The sequence below is a fragment of the Salvelinus sp. IW2-2015 genome, linkage group LG13 (assembly GCF_002910315.2).
Source record: "Salvelinus sp. IW2-2015 linkage group LG13, ASM291031v2, whole genome shotgun sequence".
NCBI lineage: Eukaryota > Metazoa > Chordata > Actinopteri > Salmoniformes > Salmonidae > Salvelinus > Salvelinus sp. IW2-2015.
This window is the reverse complement of record NC_036853.1, coordinates 17,117,518-17,138,106: the sequence shown is the minus strand read 5'-3', so window position 1 is coordinate 17,138,106 and position 20,589 is coordinate 17,117,518. Positions and strand designations below refer to the sequence as shown.

Below are 20,589 nucleotides of genomic sequence, written 5' to 3'. Positions count from 1 at the left end.
ACATGATGTTTTTTTGTGGGGGCAGGAGAATTAACGAAGAGGCAACTTGAAAGATTGCTATTGTTAAAATGTTTACATTGCAAAAAGTGAGAAAATACATTTCATGCCATGAGAGGTACAGGATCCAGCCAAATAGGTTCCGGTACAAAACGGAGAGGTGCCGGATACTGTTCAAATTAAGCACTGTTTTAAACCTAAACCTTACCTTAACTGTAACCTTAACCACACTGCTAACCTTATGCCTAACCCTAAAATAAAACCCATTTTGACTTTGCAGCTGGCCCATATAGTGGAAACCTTAGGTCTACCTCCAGGACAAGATTCATCCCAATAAACTGCAACTTGTAAGGAGGGGGAGCGAAAAGGTTGCATCTCCCCACTCCTTCATCCAATTAGTCCCCTGCTTTTTCATTGTTCATTACCCTGATTCGATTAATCTATAACCTTGAGTTTCCTCTCAGCTCTTTATTGACCCTCCCCATCCTCCAATCTCCCTCTCTGGAGCACCAGTCAGTATGCTGATTATCCTAGTACACTTCCCTCAACTCCTTGATATCTTTAACAATCTCCACTAGATAAATGCCCCCAGGCTTCTTCCTCCTCTCCTCCTACTGTAAAAGCAGTAYCACGCAAGGCTTTTTCTACAGATGCACGGCCAGAAACCTGAGATACGGATGGCATCAGGCAGCTAGCGCTGCTAAGGAGGAATAAACCCACTAACACTGAGCAATTAGCATTTTCATCCAAATCAGAGAGGCAGCTTGTGAAGCAGCCCATCAATAATGCAGGCTGGTGGGAGACTCTGGCTGCTAGGCTACTGGTCCACAGAACGTACAGGGCTGTGTCCTTGGGCTACTGAGACTGGGGAAGGCTCCTGCTCAGAGCTCCTGCTTAGGTCCACACAGGGGTCTCCCCTATTGCCGGGCCCACTGTAATAATAGCTGCTAGACCTAGACACACGTGAGTGGAATAACAATCACTAAAATAATACCACCACCAGGCTTCAAATAGCCAGCCATGTCCTTTAGCAACCAACAGCAACAGACAAAATGGAAGGCCGCCCATCGCAGAAGGCGGAGAGCTGCGAGTGGAAAGCAGCATGGAAGGTGGAGGTCTCTGGGAGTGTGATTCATGTTAGCGCTTTCATTAAGTGGATTACGTACTTATCTCACATTACTATTCCTCCTCGTACGAATTAATTGGCACTAAAAGGCGAATGGCAGCGATGAGGCAACAGGAGCCATTGTGACGACGTTTTTACTACCATGTTTATTTTCCTTAATTAATGCAATGGTGCCTTTGAAGTGCAATAGTAAATGTGACCAGTTGAGGTGTGTGAACAAAAGACTGCCATATTGAGGATGAAAGAGATTGAGCATAGTGTTGTTCAGTGGTCTTTGACCAGAGAAAAGCAGGCAGGCTAATTGCTAGTTGCTCTCTCAGCATGCAACAAGCTTGTCCCCCTCTCCTCTCTGATAACAGCTCTGCTTACTGCTCCACTCTGGACGACCTTCACCAATGCAGACTGGGGAGTCTGTCTGTGGCTGCAGCCAACCCCCCCCCCCCCCCCCGCACACACACACACACACACAACACACACACACACACCACGATCTCACCAATTTTACAACCAGCAAGATAACTTCTAATATTGTCTCCCTCCATGTCAGTTTCCTACATAATAATCTGATTGGTGGGCTCTTCGGTCTGAGTTACCTGAAGTGTGCTGGAGCTCATCTGCTGGTATTGAACCTGAGGGCTGAAGTTGAGACACAATTGCTTTTCTGCTGTTATTGATTCAGCTGCATAAAACATTCAACGGTTTTGAGGTTTCAGGAGACACCCCTGGATTTCTATGAGGAGCTACACAGGAAGAAAAACTCCACATGACAAAGGGGCTGAAGATGGTTGGCTGAGCCAATAGCTAGCAGTATAGTATAAACACATACTTTATAACATCTATTGTATTCCATACAAAACACAAAGGCTAGCTGTGTAATCAAGGTATGAACAGTCCAGAGGAGGCTGGTGGGAGGAGATATAGGAGGACGGGCACATTGTAATGGTTGGAATGGAATACATGTAACGTAGTCAAACATGTGGTTTCCATTTGTTTGAGACCGTTCCATATATTCCATTCCAGCCATTACAATGAGCCCTTCCTCCTATAGCTCATCCCACCAGCCTCCTCTGGAACAGTCATATAATATTCCACTGCAATAACAGTGTAATCAGGCTGCACTGAGGGCCATGTTGCCTGCTGGGTCAGAAACAGTGGTCAGTGGGACTGCTGCGAGGAAAGAGGGGGAGGGCTCAGCCTGTCCAGAAGGCTGCTCTTCTGCCCAACTGAGCTATCATTCTTTATTATGGTGCTTTATCCTTTTACAGTCCGTCTCAAACTGCTACTGCTCCATACAGTAATAACACTGAACCACACAGATACAGAGGCATTATGCATCAAACATCAACAACCAATGTACTCAGGGGAAGACACGTAAAGACTCCCCTCATTCCATTCAATCTGCAGTTTCACGTATGGCTTTCAGTCCTCCAAGCTATGTATTATAGAGCAACCTAGAGAGACTATAAAACATTTTACTGCCAGTTTGTAATAAAGACCTCAGCTAACTTAGTGTACGTGCTTGGCTGTGGGAAATCATCTTTATGGTGTCCTCCTGTGAGCAGTCAATAGCACAACCCTTCCCCCACATTCCTCCTCTACCTTGGTCAAGCTATGGGGGGAGGGGGTGGACCCCGCCCTTCCCCATCCTAGATCACCCCTGATGTAACTCTGCCAAAAGACTAGGCCACTATGGCATGTAACAATACTGATAAATAGTTCCGGAGGCACACTAATTCCTCCCATTGCTGTGTTTATCTGCAGTTATTGTTTTAAAATCTCATAATCGGCAGGCTAATTGAATTGGACTTGATCTAATTTAGGGAGACCCCCCGTTTGTAGGCCCGCGTATCAATTTCCAAAAACGGGGCCTTTTTCTTTTGAACTCAGTCAGGGTCTCATTGTTGAGAGTTAGAATAGTAGAATACACAAGGTGCAATTTGGAAACTTGGTTGTGCATCAGCAGCTTTCCTCTTGTTATGTCACTCACTGACAGTCACTCAATTAGCCCATTTTTGTGATTGATAAATTAGTCTAGCCACCTATCTAAACTTGTAATAACCATGGCCGAATACCGACCGGGCACGCTGGGCACCTCCAGGTGGCCCCCATTGAATTTGTTATTGCAGGAAATTAACCAAATCTGGTACAATATATTTAGTTAAGAGAGTTAAGTAGTAAATTGTTTGCACAAATCAGTTGACTGCATGTGTGTGTTTGAATGTGGGTTAGCAGACCCGCGAGCCACTGCAGGCCCTCATGATGAGTTCAGATTCTTTGCGGCCCCCAACCCCCATCAAAGTTGCCCATCCCTGATCTAATTCAATCTTACTGGAGAGAGACAGAGAGGAGGAGCCTGAGCTCAGGCCAGATGCTCCTCAGTTCATTCTCCTGGACTGAGCTGCAGTGCAAACGCTGTTCTAATTAAAACTAGGGAGCAAGAACAAAGGATCTCCCAAGAGGTTAAATGCCATAGAAGACACTACAAGCACTCTGGTGCTGTATGGAACTAGAACAAGCTCTCTTAATTACTGAACATTTATCCGAGTCAGGTAGGTAGCGCTGATCAATGCATTTCTATCAAAATTAAAAAATGACTTTCCTCATCAGTCCTGAAAACAGGTTTATGTTTACTCCTATATAGAGAAGGTCACAGCGTAGCAATTGTTTGGGAATTGACTACAGACTAAAATCTTCATCAACACAACAGGTAGTATTATATGGCCAATACAGTATTGTGTCAGGAGTTGTATCATTCATATCTTTCTAAAATGTCTCTCACATCCAAACCATCCAAACAATGCCCTCAGCCTGACCACAGGAAAGCCTACGGTGTTGAGAACAGTGGACACAACCCACTGTGCTGCTACCCCTGCCGCTACCCATCAATGTCTTGGGGTGCTTGTTGACAGACTCTTTGTGGAGCTCAACTTGTGGAGCTCAACTTCATATCCCCTTAGGCTTCCAATGCCCTGTTCACAGTGCTCATCATACACATACTGTAGGGCATATCTTACCTTAATCATTGAAAAGGCATGTATAAAACATAGCAAGAATCTCAAACCCTACGGGACTACAACTGCCCAATTTCCTTGTTGGTTGGAGTAACATGCACTTCTGGGGTATCTGATAGAAGCCTGGATGAAGAGAAGGCCCTTACAGAGGCTTTGAAGTGCTGTATTCCTTCATGTTGAATCTCTACTATAACTATATCAGGTAGCGGGTCAGCAAGAGGGAGCGGTAATAACCCAGTAAATTGTCTCCCGGAGGCACCAGTACTCTCACAGAATACCAAACCTGACTCAGACACGGCAGGCCTCGCCGTCGAGAGAGAGAAAAAGATCTCAGAAATCACATTCCCGTAATTACTCTTTCATTGAGGGGTGATTTAATCAAATCATCCCTTTTTTTAACTCAATCAGATTTGAAATAGGGTCTGTGTGACGAGAAATGCTGTGCTAAGCGTGTATTTCACGGGAAGCCTGTTCATCTSGTTCCTTATTTGAAAAGTAAAGTGTCTGGCGCTGAAGTGCAGGGGTTCAAAATCAAATCAAATCAAACTGTATTGGTCACAGGGCCTTCCGAGTGGCGCAGCGGTGTAAGGCACTGCATCACAGTGCTAGCTGCGTCACCACAGATCCTGGTTTGATCCCAGGCTGTGTCGCAGCTCATGGAGACCCATGAGGCGGCGCACAATTGGCCCAGCGTCGTCCGGGTTAGGAGAGGGTTTGGCCGTCCGGGTTGTCCTTGTCCCATTGTGCTCTAGCGACTCCTGTGGTGGGCCAGGCACATGCACGCTGACATGGTCGCCAGGAGTACGATGTTTCCCATGACACATTGGTACAGCTGGCTTCCAGGTTAAGCGAGCAGTGTGTCCAGAAMCAGTGCGGCTTGGCGGGGTCGTGTTTTGGAAGACGCATGGCTCTTGCCCATAGCCTCTCCTGAGTCCGTACGGGAGTTGCAGCGATGGGACAAGACTGTAACTACCAATTGAATATCACGAAATTGGGGGAAAAAGGGGGTAAAGAAATTAAACAATAATATAAAAAATATATTGTATTGCTCACATTTAGCAGATGTTACAGCGGGTGTAGCGAAATGCACGTGTTCCTAGCTCCAACAGTGCATTAGTATCTAACAATTCAACAACCTTCAATATGTGTTCCAGTACAGCAGCTGGTCCCATGTATTCCTTCTCCTATTTCTCTGTTTTTCCATTATTTTACTCTTCATGGTGGCTTCAGGAGTGACCTACATATGGCAGCTCTGACAGGGGGCAGACAGGATGTGATTCATCAGCCATCTTGGGGATAAGGCCAACCTCACACCCTCAGGAGAATGTTTAAAGGAGACAGCTCATATGTTATCACCAAACTAGACACAGACAACTCTGTCATTTAGGCTTCACATGCCATCATTGGTTGAAATATGAGGTGAAAGTTTGGCTGATTAATCGTACTGTCAACGGCTGTTCACTAGGCTTTTCTCCTCTCACCACGATGCGACTAGAGACCACTGTACTAGAGACTATAAACACAGGCTGACAGTGTGGTCTTTGTCAGATTATTCCATGCTTCATGAGTGGTGAGTGAGTCTTCTTTTGGAGTCGTATAGCGGAAACCGACCACACCTTCAACTTGTCAACCTGGACACAGTAAGAGTGGATCCCGGGCAGCATTGAGCAAATTCTCAGTTCTGCTTCTTTTTCCTGCATGCTCGTTCCAGCCCTGTTCATCTCCTAGCCTGTCAACCGCACCTGCCAACTTCCTCTTTCCCACTTTGGTTTTGGAAACATCAAAGTCAGACCAGAGGAGGCTTGGACACACCACTCTCTCTCACACACACACACACACACACACACACACAGAGCCACTGACTGGAAATAATGTCTCTCTCACACCTTAACAGAAAGGCCCGGCCCGTCGGCCCAGTCTCCTGGAAGTAGACCTTCAGAGAGATGCAGCTCCCCAGTGAACTAGAACTAGACACTGTTCACAGATCAGTGGCAGACCGTTCAACCATCACGTCTGGGGAGAGTCCTCACGCAGTCCTCCACACAGAGCAGCACTTCTGTGTATGATGTAAGTAGGATATACATTCTGTCATGTAAACCAATTCTAGCATGACAACTCGGGCATTAATCTAAATATTGTTGTTGGATGTTGAGCATGTACTATGCGACCATTGAATTTAGAGGACTTCTATAAGAGGACCCTGAGTGTGGTCATCCAGTGACTAACTGCACTGCAACTGAAGAACTCTGAAGAACTCCCATCACTCTGCATCTAAAAACAAACCATTACGCTGGTCCCTGTCACGCCTCGCTAGCAGCCTGACGTTGTATATTAATTATAGCCTAAGGCCTTATCTCAGCACTGAACAGTGGTGGGGAAGTCACTGCACCCAGTGGCTGCTGGGTCGTGTGAGGGGTGGCTGGATGATCACTGGAATTTCCTCTATTTTTAGCAGGGCCTGTTATTTCGGGATGTTAGTACGGGTGCGGGGCGAGCTCATTTTGTCCGTGGACCAGGAGTTGACTTACCTTCTATGGATGGGGCCTGGTCTTGGGCTGCATACAGCATACTCTTGAACGCCTGGAAAAGGAAAAAACAGAGGGATAATCCCTCATCAGTTTCTCTACTGTACAAGCAATGACCTGTTGATGTTTAATCCAATCAAWCAACGCCTTTTCATGAGTAAATGATTGCAATAGTTAGTGGGGTTAACGTAATGAACAAGATATTATTGATTGATAAATTCAAGTAATCTACTTACATAGCCATTCTCATGAATAGTATGATAAGTCAATTACTTCACACAAATGAAGAAAGAAGACCAGAACACTAAGTAATATACTGAAAGTATATCTGAAATTTCCAAACTCAGTACATAATGTCTACAGGGAAAAATAACCATCCTTCGGCAACAATCCGCAAGATGTGTGAAGATAATGATTCCAGGCGGAGTTATAGGACATCAGTGCCGATGTATTTAACCATGATGTCTGATGGACACAATTTCCCTGTCACATTCTACATCTCTCAAATTAAACAGAGATAGAGGCTAGTTCTTATCAGTTCTTACAGTTCTTATCACACCCAAGGATTTTGTCTATGGTTGAAAAGGGACCACAGATGTGCAGGGAAAGATTTTCTCATGACATTGTTGATGYTGCTCTTCTAAAATCACATTCCTTATTTTCAGAGAAACCAAATGCATTGCAGATTGTTCCGTACACGAATGAAATAGAGATCTGTAATCCACTAGGATCCTTTGCATCAAAAAACAAGTTGTTAATGGTGTACTACACCCTAGGAAATATACATCCAAAATACAGGTCTAAACTGGCTGCTATCAGGCTACTTGCCATGGCTAGATCAGCAGACCTCTGTCAATCTGGTGTAGATGTAAAATTGAATAGAATCAAGGAAGAGACGGATGCATTGTACAGTGGAGTTAAAATGCAAACTATTAACGATATATGGTGCCATGGTCTCTCTCTGTGGAGACACCCTGGCACAACATAAACTGGCAGGGTTCAAAGAGAGTGTGGGCTTTGCCTACAGTAAGTGCAGACACAGTGAGTGTTCTTTTGAAGACATGCAGTCACACTTCAATGAGGATGCATATACTAAAAGGACATTTGGAGAAGCATGTCAGACAGTGTGATGAAATAGAAAAGGCACAGGCGGACTTGCTTCGCAACAGCCTGAGAACAACATATGGGATCAATAGAAGGAGCAAGTTAGTTGAATTACCAACCTTTGATATCATACAACAAACTCCGCAAGACATTATGCATGTCATTTTGGAGGGCATAGCCCCATTGGAAATCAAATGTGTTTTGAATCATCTTGTTGTGTCAGGACAGATTGATTGATTCCCTTATTCCCCTCTAGATGTTAGAGATCGGCGATCCCCAATTTCTGTTTGTACATTAACGTCAAGTGATGGTAAACTAAAACAGTAATCTGGGCAAATGCTTGTCCTGCTAAGGATATTGCCATTTGTTTTGGAGACTTTGGAAGTCAATGCATATATACAACTGATAATCGATCTAATAGAGATTGTACAGATAGTATTTGCACCTGTTCTTTCCATTGTGACTGTGTCTAGGTTGAAGTTACTCATTGAAAATCATTTGAAGCATTGGAAGGAGCTTTTTCCAGACCGCATTGTTACACCTAAACAGCATTATATGATACATTTGCCATCACAGATAAAGTCATTGGGTCCAATGGTTAGACARATGTGTATGCGGTTCGAGTCTAAACATTGTTTCTTTAAACAATGGGCTTCCAAGCTAAAWTTTTTAAATATTTGCAAGTCTTTGATTAATCAGAACCAAATATATGAAAGCTGCCAAAATGTTGACAGTTCAATGCACCCAATTTTTTCAAATGAAAGGGAGATGGGACCCTTTATCAGAGGTTAAAGATCTACAATATTTACGTGGAAAATTGAGGGACTTCCTAGGTTTCAATGAAGTAAACCAAATCAACTGTAGTAAATACATAACTCAGAAGTCCATGATCTTTGCCAAAGTACTGAATGGGAATATGCCAGAATTTGGACTGGTCAAAAACATATTTCTTGTTGATTCTAGGCTTTATTGTTTGGAATATCAACCACTTCAAACTATACGCTTTGATAGAAACGTCATGGCTTATCAAGTTGAGGTCCCACACCTTGCACAGGCCACTGAGTTACTGGATGCTGAAAAACTGGTTGATTTTACCTCTTATTACACAATTAGCAACAAGAGCCAAACGTATGTACAAGTCAAATACCATCTTGGGGATGTAATAGAATTGTACAACAGTTCAAATGACTCATAGTGTGTTCCCAAGATATGAAAAGCGTACTGTCTTTGTTCTGTGTCTACATGTATTTTTATTTTATTTAACTAGGCAAGTCAGTTAAGAACAAATTCTTATTTTCAATGATGGCCTAGGAACAGTGGGTTAACTGCCTTGTTCAGGGGCAGAACGATAGATTTTTACCTTGTCAGCTCGGGAATTCGATCTTGCAACCTTCGMTTACTAGTCCAACACTCTAGCCACTAGGCTCCCTGCTGCCCCATAATGATTGCTGTGCTGTGTGTAAGATTGACAATAAAACAGTGAATTCCATTTGGTCGTTATCTGTTCTTAATATGTGAAGAGATGAAAAGGATAAGATGCTTGAAATAAGAAACTCTGACTTTGACAAAGCAGTTTTGTACTTGTCAGTGTTGATCAAAAAGCTTTATAATTCTGGTCATTCTAGTTTCAAGCATTAAGTTACTCAGAACCAGTAACACAGTCTCAGTAACAAGTTATATTATCTTATTAAGATAATTAAGGACAAAAAAGCTTGAAACAAGTGAAATGCTCGAACATTATAACTGCCTGGTAAGAAGAAATATCTTGTCCGACAAAAAACAAGCATATATTGCCTTGATTTAAGATATTTAATCTTACTTAGATTTCAATTTTTGCAGCGTAGCCTATACTACAAACACCTCTTTCTACAGAATGTGGTTATTTCCTTCGATCACTCTGACCTTGCAGATAATGGATACGGACAGATAATTACGAGATACATCTTAACATGACTTTATTCTGTGAGGCCTGGACCTGAATATATCACTATTCCTCCCTACCAATCTAACTCTGGGGCAATAGCAGTAATTGTGAACACGTTTCTTGGACGTCCAGTCAAAACAACTACGCTTGGGCCTTCAGTGGGATAGACACATACCCGCATGATGAACTTTGTGTCTTGTGCAACAGTTTCCAACCAATAATTTTTTGATTCAAAGCTTAGATGTGACAAAGAATAATTTAAATAATGACGCATAATGAAGAAAAAAGTATCTTCTTGACAACCATATGTGTAGCTTATGTTCCATTCCCCCAGTCTCTGGAACGGTTTATCTGATGTTTGGATAACGTTGATATATGAGAGGAAAGGATGATAATTAATCCTATGTGGGAGGAACCTACTTAGAAACTGTTTGCTCATTTTCCAACCTGAACACCAACACTGCAGTCAGATATTACTCTATGCTCATATCGAACACTTCATTTGTAGTTAACATTCTTTGCAGGAGACCACCTGTGGTTCATGTAGCAGGGCTTACCGTCCAGACTAATAGTTGGAAGAGACAGAAGGGACGCATTCATCAAGATGTAGGCATATTGCCATGGCAATAGCACCGATGGTAAAGGGGGCAGGGCAGGGCGGCTCTTTTTTGCATGCTCCGACTGTAGTATAGTACACCAGCTTACAGAGATCAACCTGCAGGTCTCCCCACACCTAATTGGGCTGATAGTCTTCTGTTGAGATGTACAGTAGTAAAAAATAACTATATCAACTACAATACTGCAGGTGCTGGGTGGTCTGAGATCTGAATCTCCGATGATTCTCATCATCACTTTAACTGAGTGGATCTCTGAGTGCAGGACTGACCGAGACCAGATGCCTTCTCAGTAGGGGATAGAGGATGAGGTGTGGGAAGCTCGCCATGCCATCTCTGTTGTCTAAGTAAGATGCATACATTACACCAGAAGTGTGTCGTTTTGTGTTGGCTATAGGCTAGCATGATCATATTCATCATGTCATGTGCAATGATTTCTGTTCTCATTTTAACCATGCATCTTTTGTTAATGTCAGTGGTTGGAATAGTGAAAATGTTTATATGAACCAATCATTTGTATTTATGGTTCACATTATCCAGTTTATGCAGTGAGTCATCTTGCAATGTGTGCCACTGGCAGCGCTCAAAAARCTGCATATATGCCTACCTAACAGTTGGAACACTGCACAGAGAGGCTAGAGTGGGAAATGAGCCCCACACAGTAACCACTGCATGTAATTAACATGTGTACCTGCTTATGATAATAATTTCATGTCCCTTAGGAATAGGAACTTCGCTTACACAAGCATTCTCCTGAACATATAAACCCACGCAAGTGATTCGATTGCAGAGGTAAAAGCACAAGAGGCTTCCTTCTATCGCCCACCCACGCTGCCAAATTACCCTCTCCACCTTGCTCATGTTACGGCTTCTGTTGCTTTACCACACTCACACAGAACAGACCAGGAACCAGACCAAGGGCCAGCCTAGATGGAACCAAGAACCAAGACCATGTACCAACTGCACTAGCCAAAAGGAAAATGTCCATGAGATAAAACAAAAAGGAGAAAGGACAAACGGACCAGTCTAATGTTGTTTGTTTTCATATTATCTAGAAGAGTGAGATTACTCTGTAATAATGCCAGCATATCACACAGGAATGAGCTCTGCTTTCCTAATGAGCAGCAGCAGACCTCAACGCTAAACAGGTGTTTAAAATGGACAGTCTCATAGGATGAGCAGACTTCATTACTTTATCACCTTGTCAATTCCTCAATTCACATGCAAGCGTTTTAGTGATTAGAGGCATCTTTTCTCCCAAGCAGCCTACCCAGCTGTCCTGTTGTAGCCAAGGGCATTTAGAAGAATCCAGACAATGTTGCATTGGAAAAATAAAAGAAAGAGTAAGGTCATTGATGGATGGTAAAAACGCTTGAAAGACCAAACTAAAGGGTGGGGATAACAGCGAGACTTGTTGTTGCTGATGTTTCCTCCACAAAGCCTTGTTCAAGAAACGTCTCAAGGACAGAGTGATCTCTACTCTGTTTTGGCAATAAACAGACATGTACATGTAAAAGGACCATGAGCTCCAACGTGAAGTTCATAGAAGCATGTCAAATCTGGTGTCAAATTAAGGCATTTATAACATTTTCAACCATTTTCTACTCTAAATACTAGGATTAAGCAAAGGCTTTGATTAGTGGTCAAACAAATGGAAAAGGGGTCTTAGAAAACATCTACCAGGAAAAGTCTTAAAAGGTATTAGAAATACATCAAAACATAATAATGTTGAAGTAAAGACCCCTGACAACTAATATCAACACTTATATTTAGTTTGGATAAATTATGTTCCTTACGTAAGTTTAAGAAACATTGCCCTGTGTCTTGAAATACTGTTACCAAAAATCCACATCATATTTTCTAATTTCTCTCCCTCATGGAAGAGGGAGGATAATGAAAGTTCACACAAGTAACAAGTAAATCTAGACCTAGCAGTTAGTTAGTGTTTTTACTGATACCTATTTGATTTATGAATTATTAACTGATTCAAACTTGAAATGTTGTTAGCAAATTGTTAACGAAATTTCCTAAATAATCTTTAARGGAATTAGTGCAATTGAATTGGCTACAATGTGAAATCATAGTAGTCACAAACCACAGATGGGTCAACTGCTACAGTCCTCTCTTCCAACGGAATACTGTTATGTTCAACTCATTACCATTTTCTTTCTCTTTCTGTCGTCTGGTGGTCAAAGCAAGTGTGAAAACAGTCTGGACAACCCCTCCCTCTCCCTCTCTCTATCTATCCCTCTCTCGCTCTGCTTTTCTGTCTTTTCTCTCTAGTTAATGTCACCTGTCCCGACTCTTACTGAACCCTACCCATGAGCCCCCTCTCTTTCCATTTACTGTAACCAGCATCCTTACCCACTGAGCACCGACGTCCATGGACGTTGAAAAGTAGTTCAAATTTGGTCAGTCCGCCCTGGCCTTGATTTCAACGTCCACAGACATTGTGTGTTTTTGTAAAATGTTCAGTGTAAATTGTTAAAAGTAGTCCTTGTACATAGAGTTGTATGTGTTTTTAAATTTTTTGGGCCTACATGAAGTGAAAAATCTAAGTCTCAGTGCAATTCCATTACCCTCGAATTGCCCATAACCTTATTCCCTTAATATTTCCAGGGGATAAAATTAAGTTATCCATCTTCTCTAAGATTCAGAGGTTCTTAACTTAATGTAAAGTGCTATATTTTTTATCAGAATATTTCTGACCAGTTCCCCATCAATCCAGCGCGCAAGCCTAATTAATGCAAGACCAAACAACACATCCCTCACACTCAGAGAAAAAAGACAAAGTCCACTCATCAACCACTACCTCACAAAGCAAAGTGATTTAGTTAGTAATACTGATTATTTATCCATGACATAGCAATTGATGGTATGCCAATCTATGCCAGAGAATCCGTCATTCATCTCAGGTCATCCATCTCAGAGCCGACTGAGGTGTAAAATGGCTGATATGGACATGTATTGGTCCCCGTACTACATGCGTCAGGCTGCAAGTATAGACAAAGACTAATATGGCCATATGTGTTTTACCTTCACCACATCCAAGTGACCGCATAGACCTTCCTATACCTACTTAACGAGTTAGGTAGATCAATAAAGGTATTTATAAGATGTATATAAACATATATTTTTTATAGTATGGTATATGGCCACATAGTGAGGCATGCAGGTTTGATACTGGAATGCAGACTCAGACTCTTCCAGAGGCTTGCATCAGCATCTTTGTCTATAATTCATAGAACAAAATGGAATGGGGCAGCCTTGTCAGAGCCTGTCCTCACTCAGGCTCTTAATGTGAACCAAGAAGATGTGGGGTGTGACCCTGAAAATGCTCATACATATCCCAACAAAGACCTTGACCTGGATGTACCCTTACTCTGATCTCTCCAAACCATAGATACAACCAAACATGGCCAGTTTTAGACTTTGTGATTTTGGTCCGTTCAATTAATGCTTGTCAAACAAAGCAAGGCATAATATCTAATTTACAAAAATTGCAATTAACAAAATAACTTACATAATAGCGTTATTCAATCAAATATGTTGTGTCACAGGGAAAAATGTTTCAGGACAGTAACATTTTATGAATTATAATGAAAACATTGTATTGTGATTTTACCCATTAACAGAGAATATCCTATGCATAATCATTTATATATAGTTATGTTTTAAAATAATATTTTAAAAAGTGACATTTCTCATTCAGAAAAATATTTTAGGTCTGGTTTCCAACACTGGAAAACAATAACGGACTAAGCCACATAAATACTATCCTAATTGTTCAGCGTTCCAATGTAATGTAGGATGAAGCGCACGCGATGGCGACCTGAGCAGGTGACAGATATATGTCAACATCAACAAATACAGAGAAAGATAATAATGTATCCCGTAAATATAATCACTAACCTAAATAAAATAACAATTAACAAAATGAATAAATGCTTAGGGTCTATGAATAGCAAGTATGTTATCTATGAACAAAAGGCTTCTACAATTAAAGTGACAGCTTCAGGAATGGTTGCACAAAGATAACTAGGATGCATAAAATCATGACCTAAAATGACAAAACAACACTAAATTAAAAACAAACAAAAAAAGGCTAAGAAAGCACGGTTTATCAAAAGGAAAGTTACAGCTTACGCAATAGCCAACCATAAACTATAGACTATCCTTATCTAGTAGCCTATCCAAGCAATCTTTTGTTACACAATTCAAGAAGTAGGCTAAAAGTTAAAGTGACAGCTGTAACAAAAACACAAATCAAGATTAATAAAATGTACCAAGACTAATAGCAAACCATATTATGCTATTAATTCAGTAGGTATTCATTAAACGATGGATTCGAGGGACTTTTCTCACTTTAAATCAGAAAGCATTACTTCTAAACACAATCGTGTGAAATTACCTCATATTGAAGGTACTGTTTCCTCCATTCCGGAGTAATATGAGAAGAAAGGTGCTCCGCGAATTTCATTTTGTCTAAGCAGCTATATCTTCAACCTCCGTAATTCCTTTTAGGACTGTCCCCTGTTGACTCGAGTTTTGTTATATCTGTCAACTTGCTGGCTCGCATGCGGCAGCCTGCACTAGCGCACTCTGTCTTGTCCAAAATAACGTACTCCAAATTAACTCTGTCCCATACTATTCTTAAGAGGGATGGCGGAACAGAATCCTCCCGCTCTATAACAGGTGGTTTGATTACGATATAACGGTTCCGGTGCAAATTCAATGACTTTCTCCCTTCGATCTCTGGTAAGGTCTGGGGACATAGCAGTCCGCCATCGCATTCAGCCAACAACGTGGTTGCGTCACTCCGCAGTGACAGCCGGCGCGGTGTGTATCCTATCTGAAGATGGTTTTAATGTCTGTGATCTGACGACTGTACTGTACTGCGCTTCCTTTGTCTTTATTAGGCTATTAAAATATAGACAATTATTGGTAGATTATTTGTAGAAAAAGCTATCCACATGTAGGCTACAGCCTATGTTCTGCGTGCATTAGAGGTGTGAGATCTTCTGTTGACAGACTTTCTGGGAATATGCTCCCCAACTTTTACAAGGCCACATAATCACATGAATTGGCGCCTCAAATGTATGTAATCAAATTCCATAGCCTATTGTATAATGAGAGAAAAAATATGTATACAGTACCAGTCAAAAGTTTGGACACACCTACTCATTCAAGAGTTTTTCTTTATTTTTAATATTTTCTACATTGTAGAATAATAGTGAAGACATTAAAACTATGAAATAACACATATGGAATCATGTAGTAGCCCAAAAAGTGTTAAACAAATCAACATATATTATAGATTTTAGATTCTTCAAAGTAGCCACTCTTTGCCTTGATGACAGCTTTGCACACTCTTGGAGTTCCATTCCATCATGCTGATTACAAATTGAGACCGGTGTTGTGCTGAAAAWCCCCCCCCCCCCCCCCCRRCGCATTCTTCATTGCTGCGACTTGCTTGCTAGTTGAGATTTCACTCCTTTGTCAGTTTAGCCTACATTTCACTGATCTTAGTAGCAGAAAGCATATTTGTCTGCAGTTTTCGGTTTGGCTATTTGTTTCAAGTGTATGTGGCGGTTCTAGCTTGTATGGCGCCATGGGCGAGCCCATGTCGCCCGTACCTAAATCCGCTACTGATTTTTATTAGTCTATAAATAAATCTCTTTGCCAAAATTTGTCATCTCTCCCATGTCTTATTCGGCTTGTATTTTTGAAAGTGTAAGGATAATAATTCAGCCATAGTTGTTCTGAAATGTTTATTGCTTGCCAACATTTTAATCCCTCCTCTATGTTTAATATAACACACATACATTCATTATTAATTTCGGTTGCCTATCCTGACGTGAAGTTTGTTCTATATAAAGTATTTGACTCTGATGTGTGCCACATAAAGTATTTGACTCTAGCCACAAAATTAAGGAATATAGAAGGGGGTGGGGGGGATTCTTGCAGGGGGAGATTTTCGGCACAACACTGTTGTTGGTGCGTGCGGTTTATTGTTGCCACCTGCAATACAGATCAACATATTGTAAATACTACCACCACCTACTGGACAACATTTGCTAATATGGCAGGCTACTGGTACATCGTTTGAAATTGTAGTTTTGTTATTTTTTATTCAGTCTTTTCTGTTTCATTTAACCAGATAATGATAATAAAGCTGCTTTTGTCAGAGCAACAAGTAGGCTAGAATAATGTATATTGGGTAGCCTGGCGCCGTGCGTGGTCACTTTCTCGACATAGGACGCTACAGTTTTGGGGCAGAAAAATAAATGATGGTGCGCGTTATAGGCTAAACGAAAAAAATATTAAATAGATGTTACAAAAATGTATCATGTGACTGACTTTTCCAACCAAGGTACTTTTTCTATATTGGCATTTCGGTAGAACATATTTAAAAACGGAAGTTAAAGGACTAAGGAACGCCAATGCTTTCCGGCTTGGTACAGGCTTTTATCAGGGCTTTTTATGATACGTATATAGTATCCACATATATAGTACACCACGGTTATTTTTGTGTCTTTTTTTAACAGTACTATGTACCTGTCTGTACAACTAGAAGCATGGATTTCTGTCCGGATTTTAGGTCAAAATCTTTGTTCCTAGTCTAAGTTCTACCCGAGGCTTTTAGTGGGGTGTACCACAGACGGACCATTCGTGCAAAGTGCAAACAAGTCCATCTCAGCGATAACGGATTAAATCATAGCCTGTATAAACTACTGAAAGCGATAATATAAGGTCGTCACATATTTTTTTTAACCGTCTTTATTTTCGACAATGGCTTCACGCTCGCCATCGTCTTCCCCTGATTCTGCCACAGGCTCAGGTACCGACCCAGCTCGGCCTGATACAGGAGATCCTCTCGGAGGAGGATCGGACTCCGACTCAGATCTAGGATTAGGGAAATTCGACAGTGGTGCAGGTGACCCTGGTCATCGACTGGAAGGGGAGGAATTGGAACACGAATTTGAGGCAGCAGCAGACCGTCTTCGAGATCTACTTCAGACGGCCAGCAGGGAACAACTGTTGTACCTGTATGCTAGGTATAAACAGGTGACTATCAGATAGCAGCACATCCCAATGGACCCATTTGTTATTTAGATACTTTTGTATATATACTGTATGTGGAGACCCCTTCAAATTAGTGGATTTGGCTATTTGGCTATTTTAGCCCCACCCGTTGCTGACATTTTATATAAAATCGATCACACAGCCATGCAATCTCCATAGACAAACATTGGCCGTAGAATGGCCTTACTGAAGAGCTCAGTGACTTTCAACGTGGCACCGTCATAGGATGCCACCATTCCAACAAGTCAGTTTGTAAAATTTCTGCCCTGCTAGAGCTGCCACGGTCAACTGTAAGTGTTGTTATTGGGAAGTGGAAACGTCTAGGAACAACAACGGCTCAGCCGCGAAGTGGTAGGCCGCACAAGCTCACCGAATGGGAGCCTGGAGGGCTGAAGCGCGTAGCGCATAAAAATCGTCTGTCCTCAGTTGCAACACTCACTACCGAGTTCCAAACCTTTTCTGGCAGCAATGTCAGCACAAGAACTGTTAGCGGGGAGCTTCATGAAATAGGTTTCCATGGCCGAGCAGCCGCACACAAGCCAAAGATCACCATGCGCAATGTCAAGCGTTAGTTGGAGTGGTAAAGCACGCCACCATTGGACTCTGGAGCAGTGGAAACGCATTCTCTGGAGTGATGAATCACGCATCGCCATCTGGCTGTCCGATGGACGAATCAAGGTTTGGCGGATACCAGGAGAGCGCTACCTGCCTCAATGCATAGTGCTAACTGTAAAGTTATGTGGAGGAGGAATAAGGGTCTGGGGCTGATTTTCATGGTTCGGGCTAGGCCCCTTAGTTCCAGTGAAGGGAAATTTTAACGCTACAGCATACAATTACATTCTAGACGATTCTGTGCTTGGAGCAGTTTGGGGAAGGCTCTTTCTTGTTTCAGCATGACAATGCCCCCGTGCGCAAAGCGAGGTCCATACAGAAGTGGTTTGTTGAGATCGGTGTGGAAGAACTTGACTGGCCTGCACAGAGCCCTGACCTCAACCCCATCGAACACCTTTAGGATGAATTGGAACGCCAACTCCGAGCCGGGCCTAATCGCCCAACATCAGTGCCCGACCTCACTAATGCTCTTGTGGCTGAATGGAAGCAAGTCCCTGCAGCAATGTTCCAACATCTAGTGGAAAGCCTTCCCAGAAGAGTGAAGGCTGTTATAGCAGCAAAGGGGGGACCAACTCCATATTAATGCCCATGATTTTGGAATGAGATGTATAACAAACAGGTGTCCGCATACTTTTGATCATGTAGTGTAGCTAGCAAATGGCATAAATATTCAGTCTACATTCACGTTTGTTATGTTCTAGCTATTGGTGCCACCAAATGTTGTTCATCATGCCCTTGCATCCATAATAATATCATTGTTACGCTATTTTGTTGACTTGTGGTGGGGTGGGAGTTTTACCACAGGTATGTACACAAATTGCAAACAGGTGTAGAATCGATGTCAATCTATTGTTTGCCATTGAATTGATAGTGATGATTCTGCTGAGAGCTGTCAAACAGATGGTTAGGCTATTTAATCCATTCTTGAGTCACCTGTATTTCATATGTTCACAGGTCAAGGTTGGAAAGTGCAATACAGCAAAGCCTGGGTTTTTCGATTTTGAAGGTCAAAGAAAATGGTATGTTTGGAATTTGCTAATCATTGTGCTGATATTATGTGTTTATTCAATTCCTGGCATAAATTTGCATGGGTGAATCATACTATGCCCTGGAGTAAGTGGTGAGTGGTCCTGTTTTGAGATTTCAATTTACATGACATTTTTTTCTTGTTCCAAACTGAAACTCACCTACTGTATGGTCCTGTTCTCTTTAATGCTTTTGGGAGGGAGAGAAACTATCTGCTGAATGTTTTTGTTATGTTTTGCTACAGGACGGCATGGAAGCAGCTTGAGGACATGAGTGCAGAACAGGCCATGCAGGAGTACGTTTCATGTGTAACTTCACTAGACCCAGACAGCAGTCAGAAGGTAAAAAGCCCTCACAAATCCAATACTACACTACATTTGATCTCACAAATTTACATAATACAATCTCCACATGCAGGAAACTCTGCAATGTGAGAACTGAAACAAATGTCTTTCTCACGTTTGAACCATTCTAAAAAAAGATAACTAACTTTGACAGCTCCACCTGCACCTAAGAATGCAGTATGGCGCATTGACCAGCAGGGGACACTGACTGACTATGCAACTTGGCAGAAATACTAAGCGTTTGTCTAACATTTATTTATTTATATAACCTTTATTTAACTAGACAAGTCAGTTAAGAACAAATTCTTATTTACAATGACGGTCTACCAAAAGGCAAAAGGACTCCTGTGGGGACAGGGACTGGGATTAAAAATAAATTAAATAAAAAATATAGGACAAAACACACATGAAGGACAAGAGACAACACTACATAAAGAGAGAACTAAGACAACAACATAGCATGGKAGCAACACATGACAACACAGCAAGGTAGCAACACAACATGGCAGCAGCACAACATGGTAGCAGCACAAAACATCGTACAAACATAATTGGGCACAGACAACAGCACAAAGGGCAAGAAGGTAAAGACAACAATACATCATGCAAAGCAGCCACAACTGTCAGTAAGTGTCCATGATTGAGTCTTTGAATGAAGAGATTGAGATAAAACTGTCCAGTTTGAGTGTTTGTTACAGCTTGTTCTAGTCGCTAGCTGCAGCGAACTGAAAAGAGGAGCGACCCAGGGATGTGTGTGCTTTGGGGACCTTTAACAGAATGTGACTGGCAGAACGGGTGTTGTATGTGGAGGATGAGGGCTGCAGTAGATATCTCAGATGGGGGGGAGTGAGGCCTAAGAGGGTTTTATAAATAAGCATCAACCAGTGGGTCTTGTGACGGGTATACAGAGATGAGGAGTATAGAGTGCAGTGATGTGTCCTATAAGGAGCATTGGTGGCTAATCTGATGGCTGAATGATAAAGGACATCTAGCCGTTCGAGAGCACCCTTACTTGCCGATCTATAAATTACGTCTCCGTAATCTAGCATGGGTAGGATGGTCATCTGAATCAGGTTTAGTTTGGCAGCTGGGMTMAAAGAGGAGCGATTACGATAGAGGAAACCAAGTCRAGATTTAACTTTAGCCTGTAGCTTTGATATGTGCTGAGAGAAGGACAGTGTACCGTCTAGCCATACACCCAAGTACTTGTATGAGGTGAC

General features: G+C 42.0%; 1 protein-coding gene and 1 pseudogene across 1 annotated transcript in view; one reads left to right on the top strand and one right to left on the bottom strand.

Moving 5' to 3' along the window:
• Positions 1–15,111, bottom strand: part of LOC111971405 (xenotropic and polytropic retrovirus receptor 1 homolog) — a 98,845-nt pseudogene extending 83,734 nt beyond the window's left edge.
• A 1,816-nt stretch (positions 15,112–16,927) lies between these two features.
• LOC111972213 (acyl-CoA-binding domain-containing protein 6) overlaps positions 16,928–20,589 on the top strand; it is a 35,335-nt gene continuing 31,673 nt past the window's right edge. Inside the window, exons 1-3 of the mRNA XM_023999136.2 lie at positions 16,928–17,369; positions 18,954–19,018; positions 19,270–19,366. Coding sequence (XP_023854904.1) covers positions 17,094–17,369; positions 18,954–19,018; positions 19,270–19,366 — 438 coding nt within the window. The 5' untranslated portion in view covers positions 16,928–17,093. The remainder of the gene's footprint in view (positions 17,370–18,953; positions 19,019–19,269; positions 19,367–20,589) is intronic.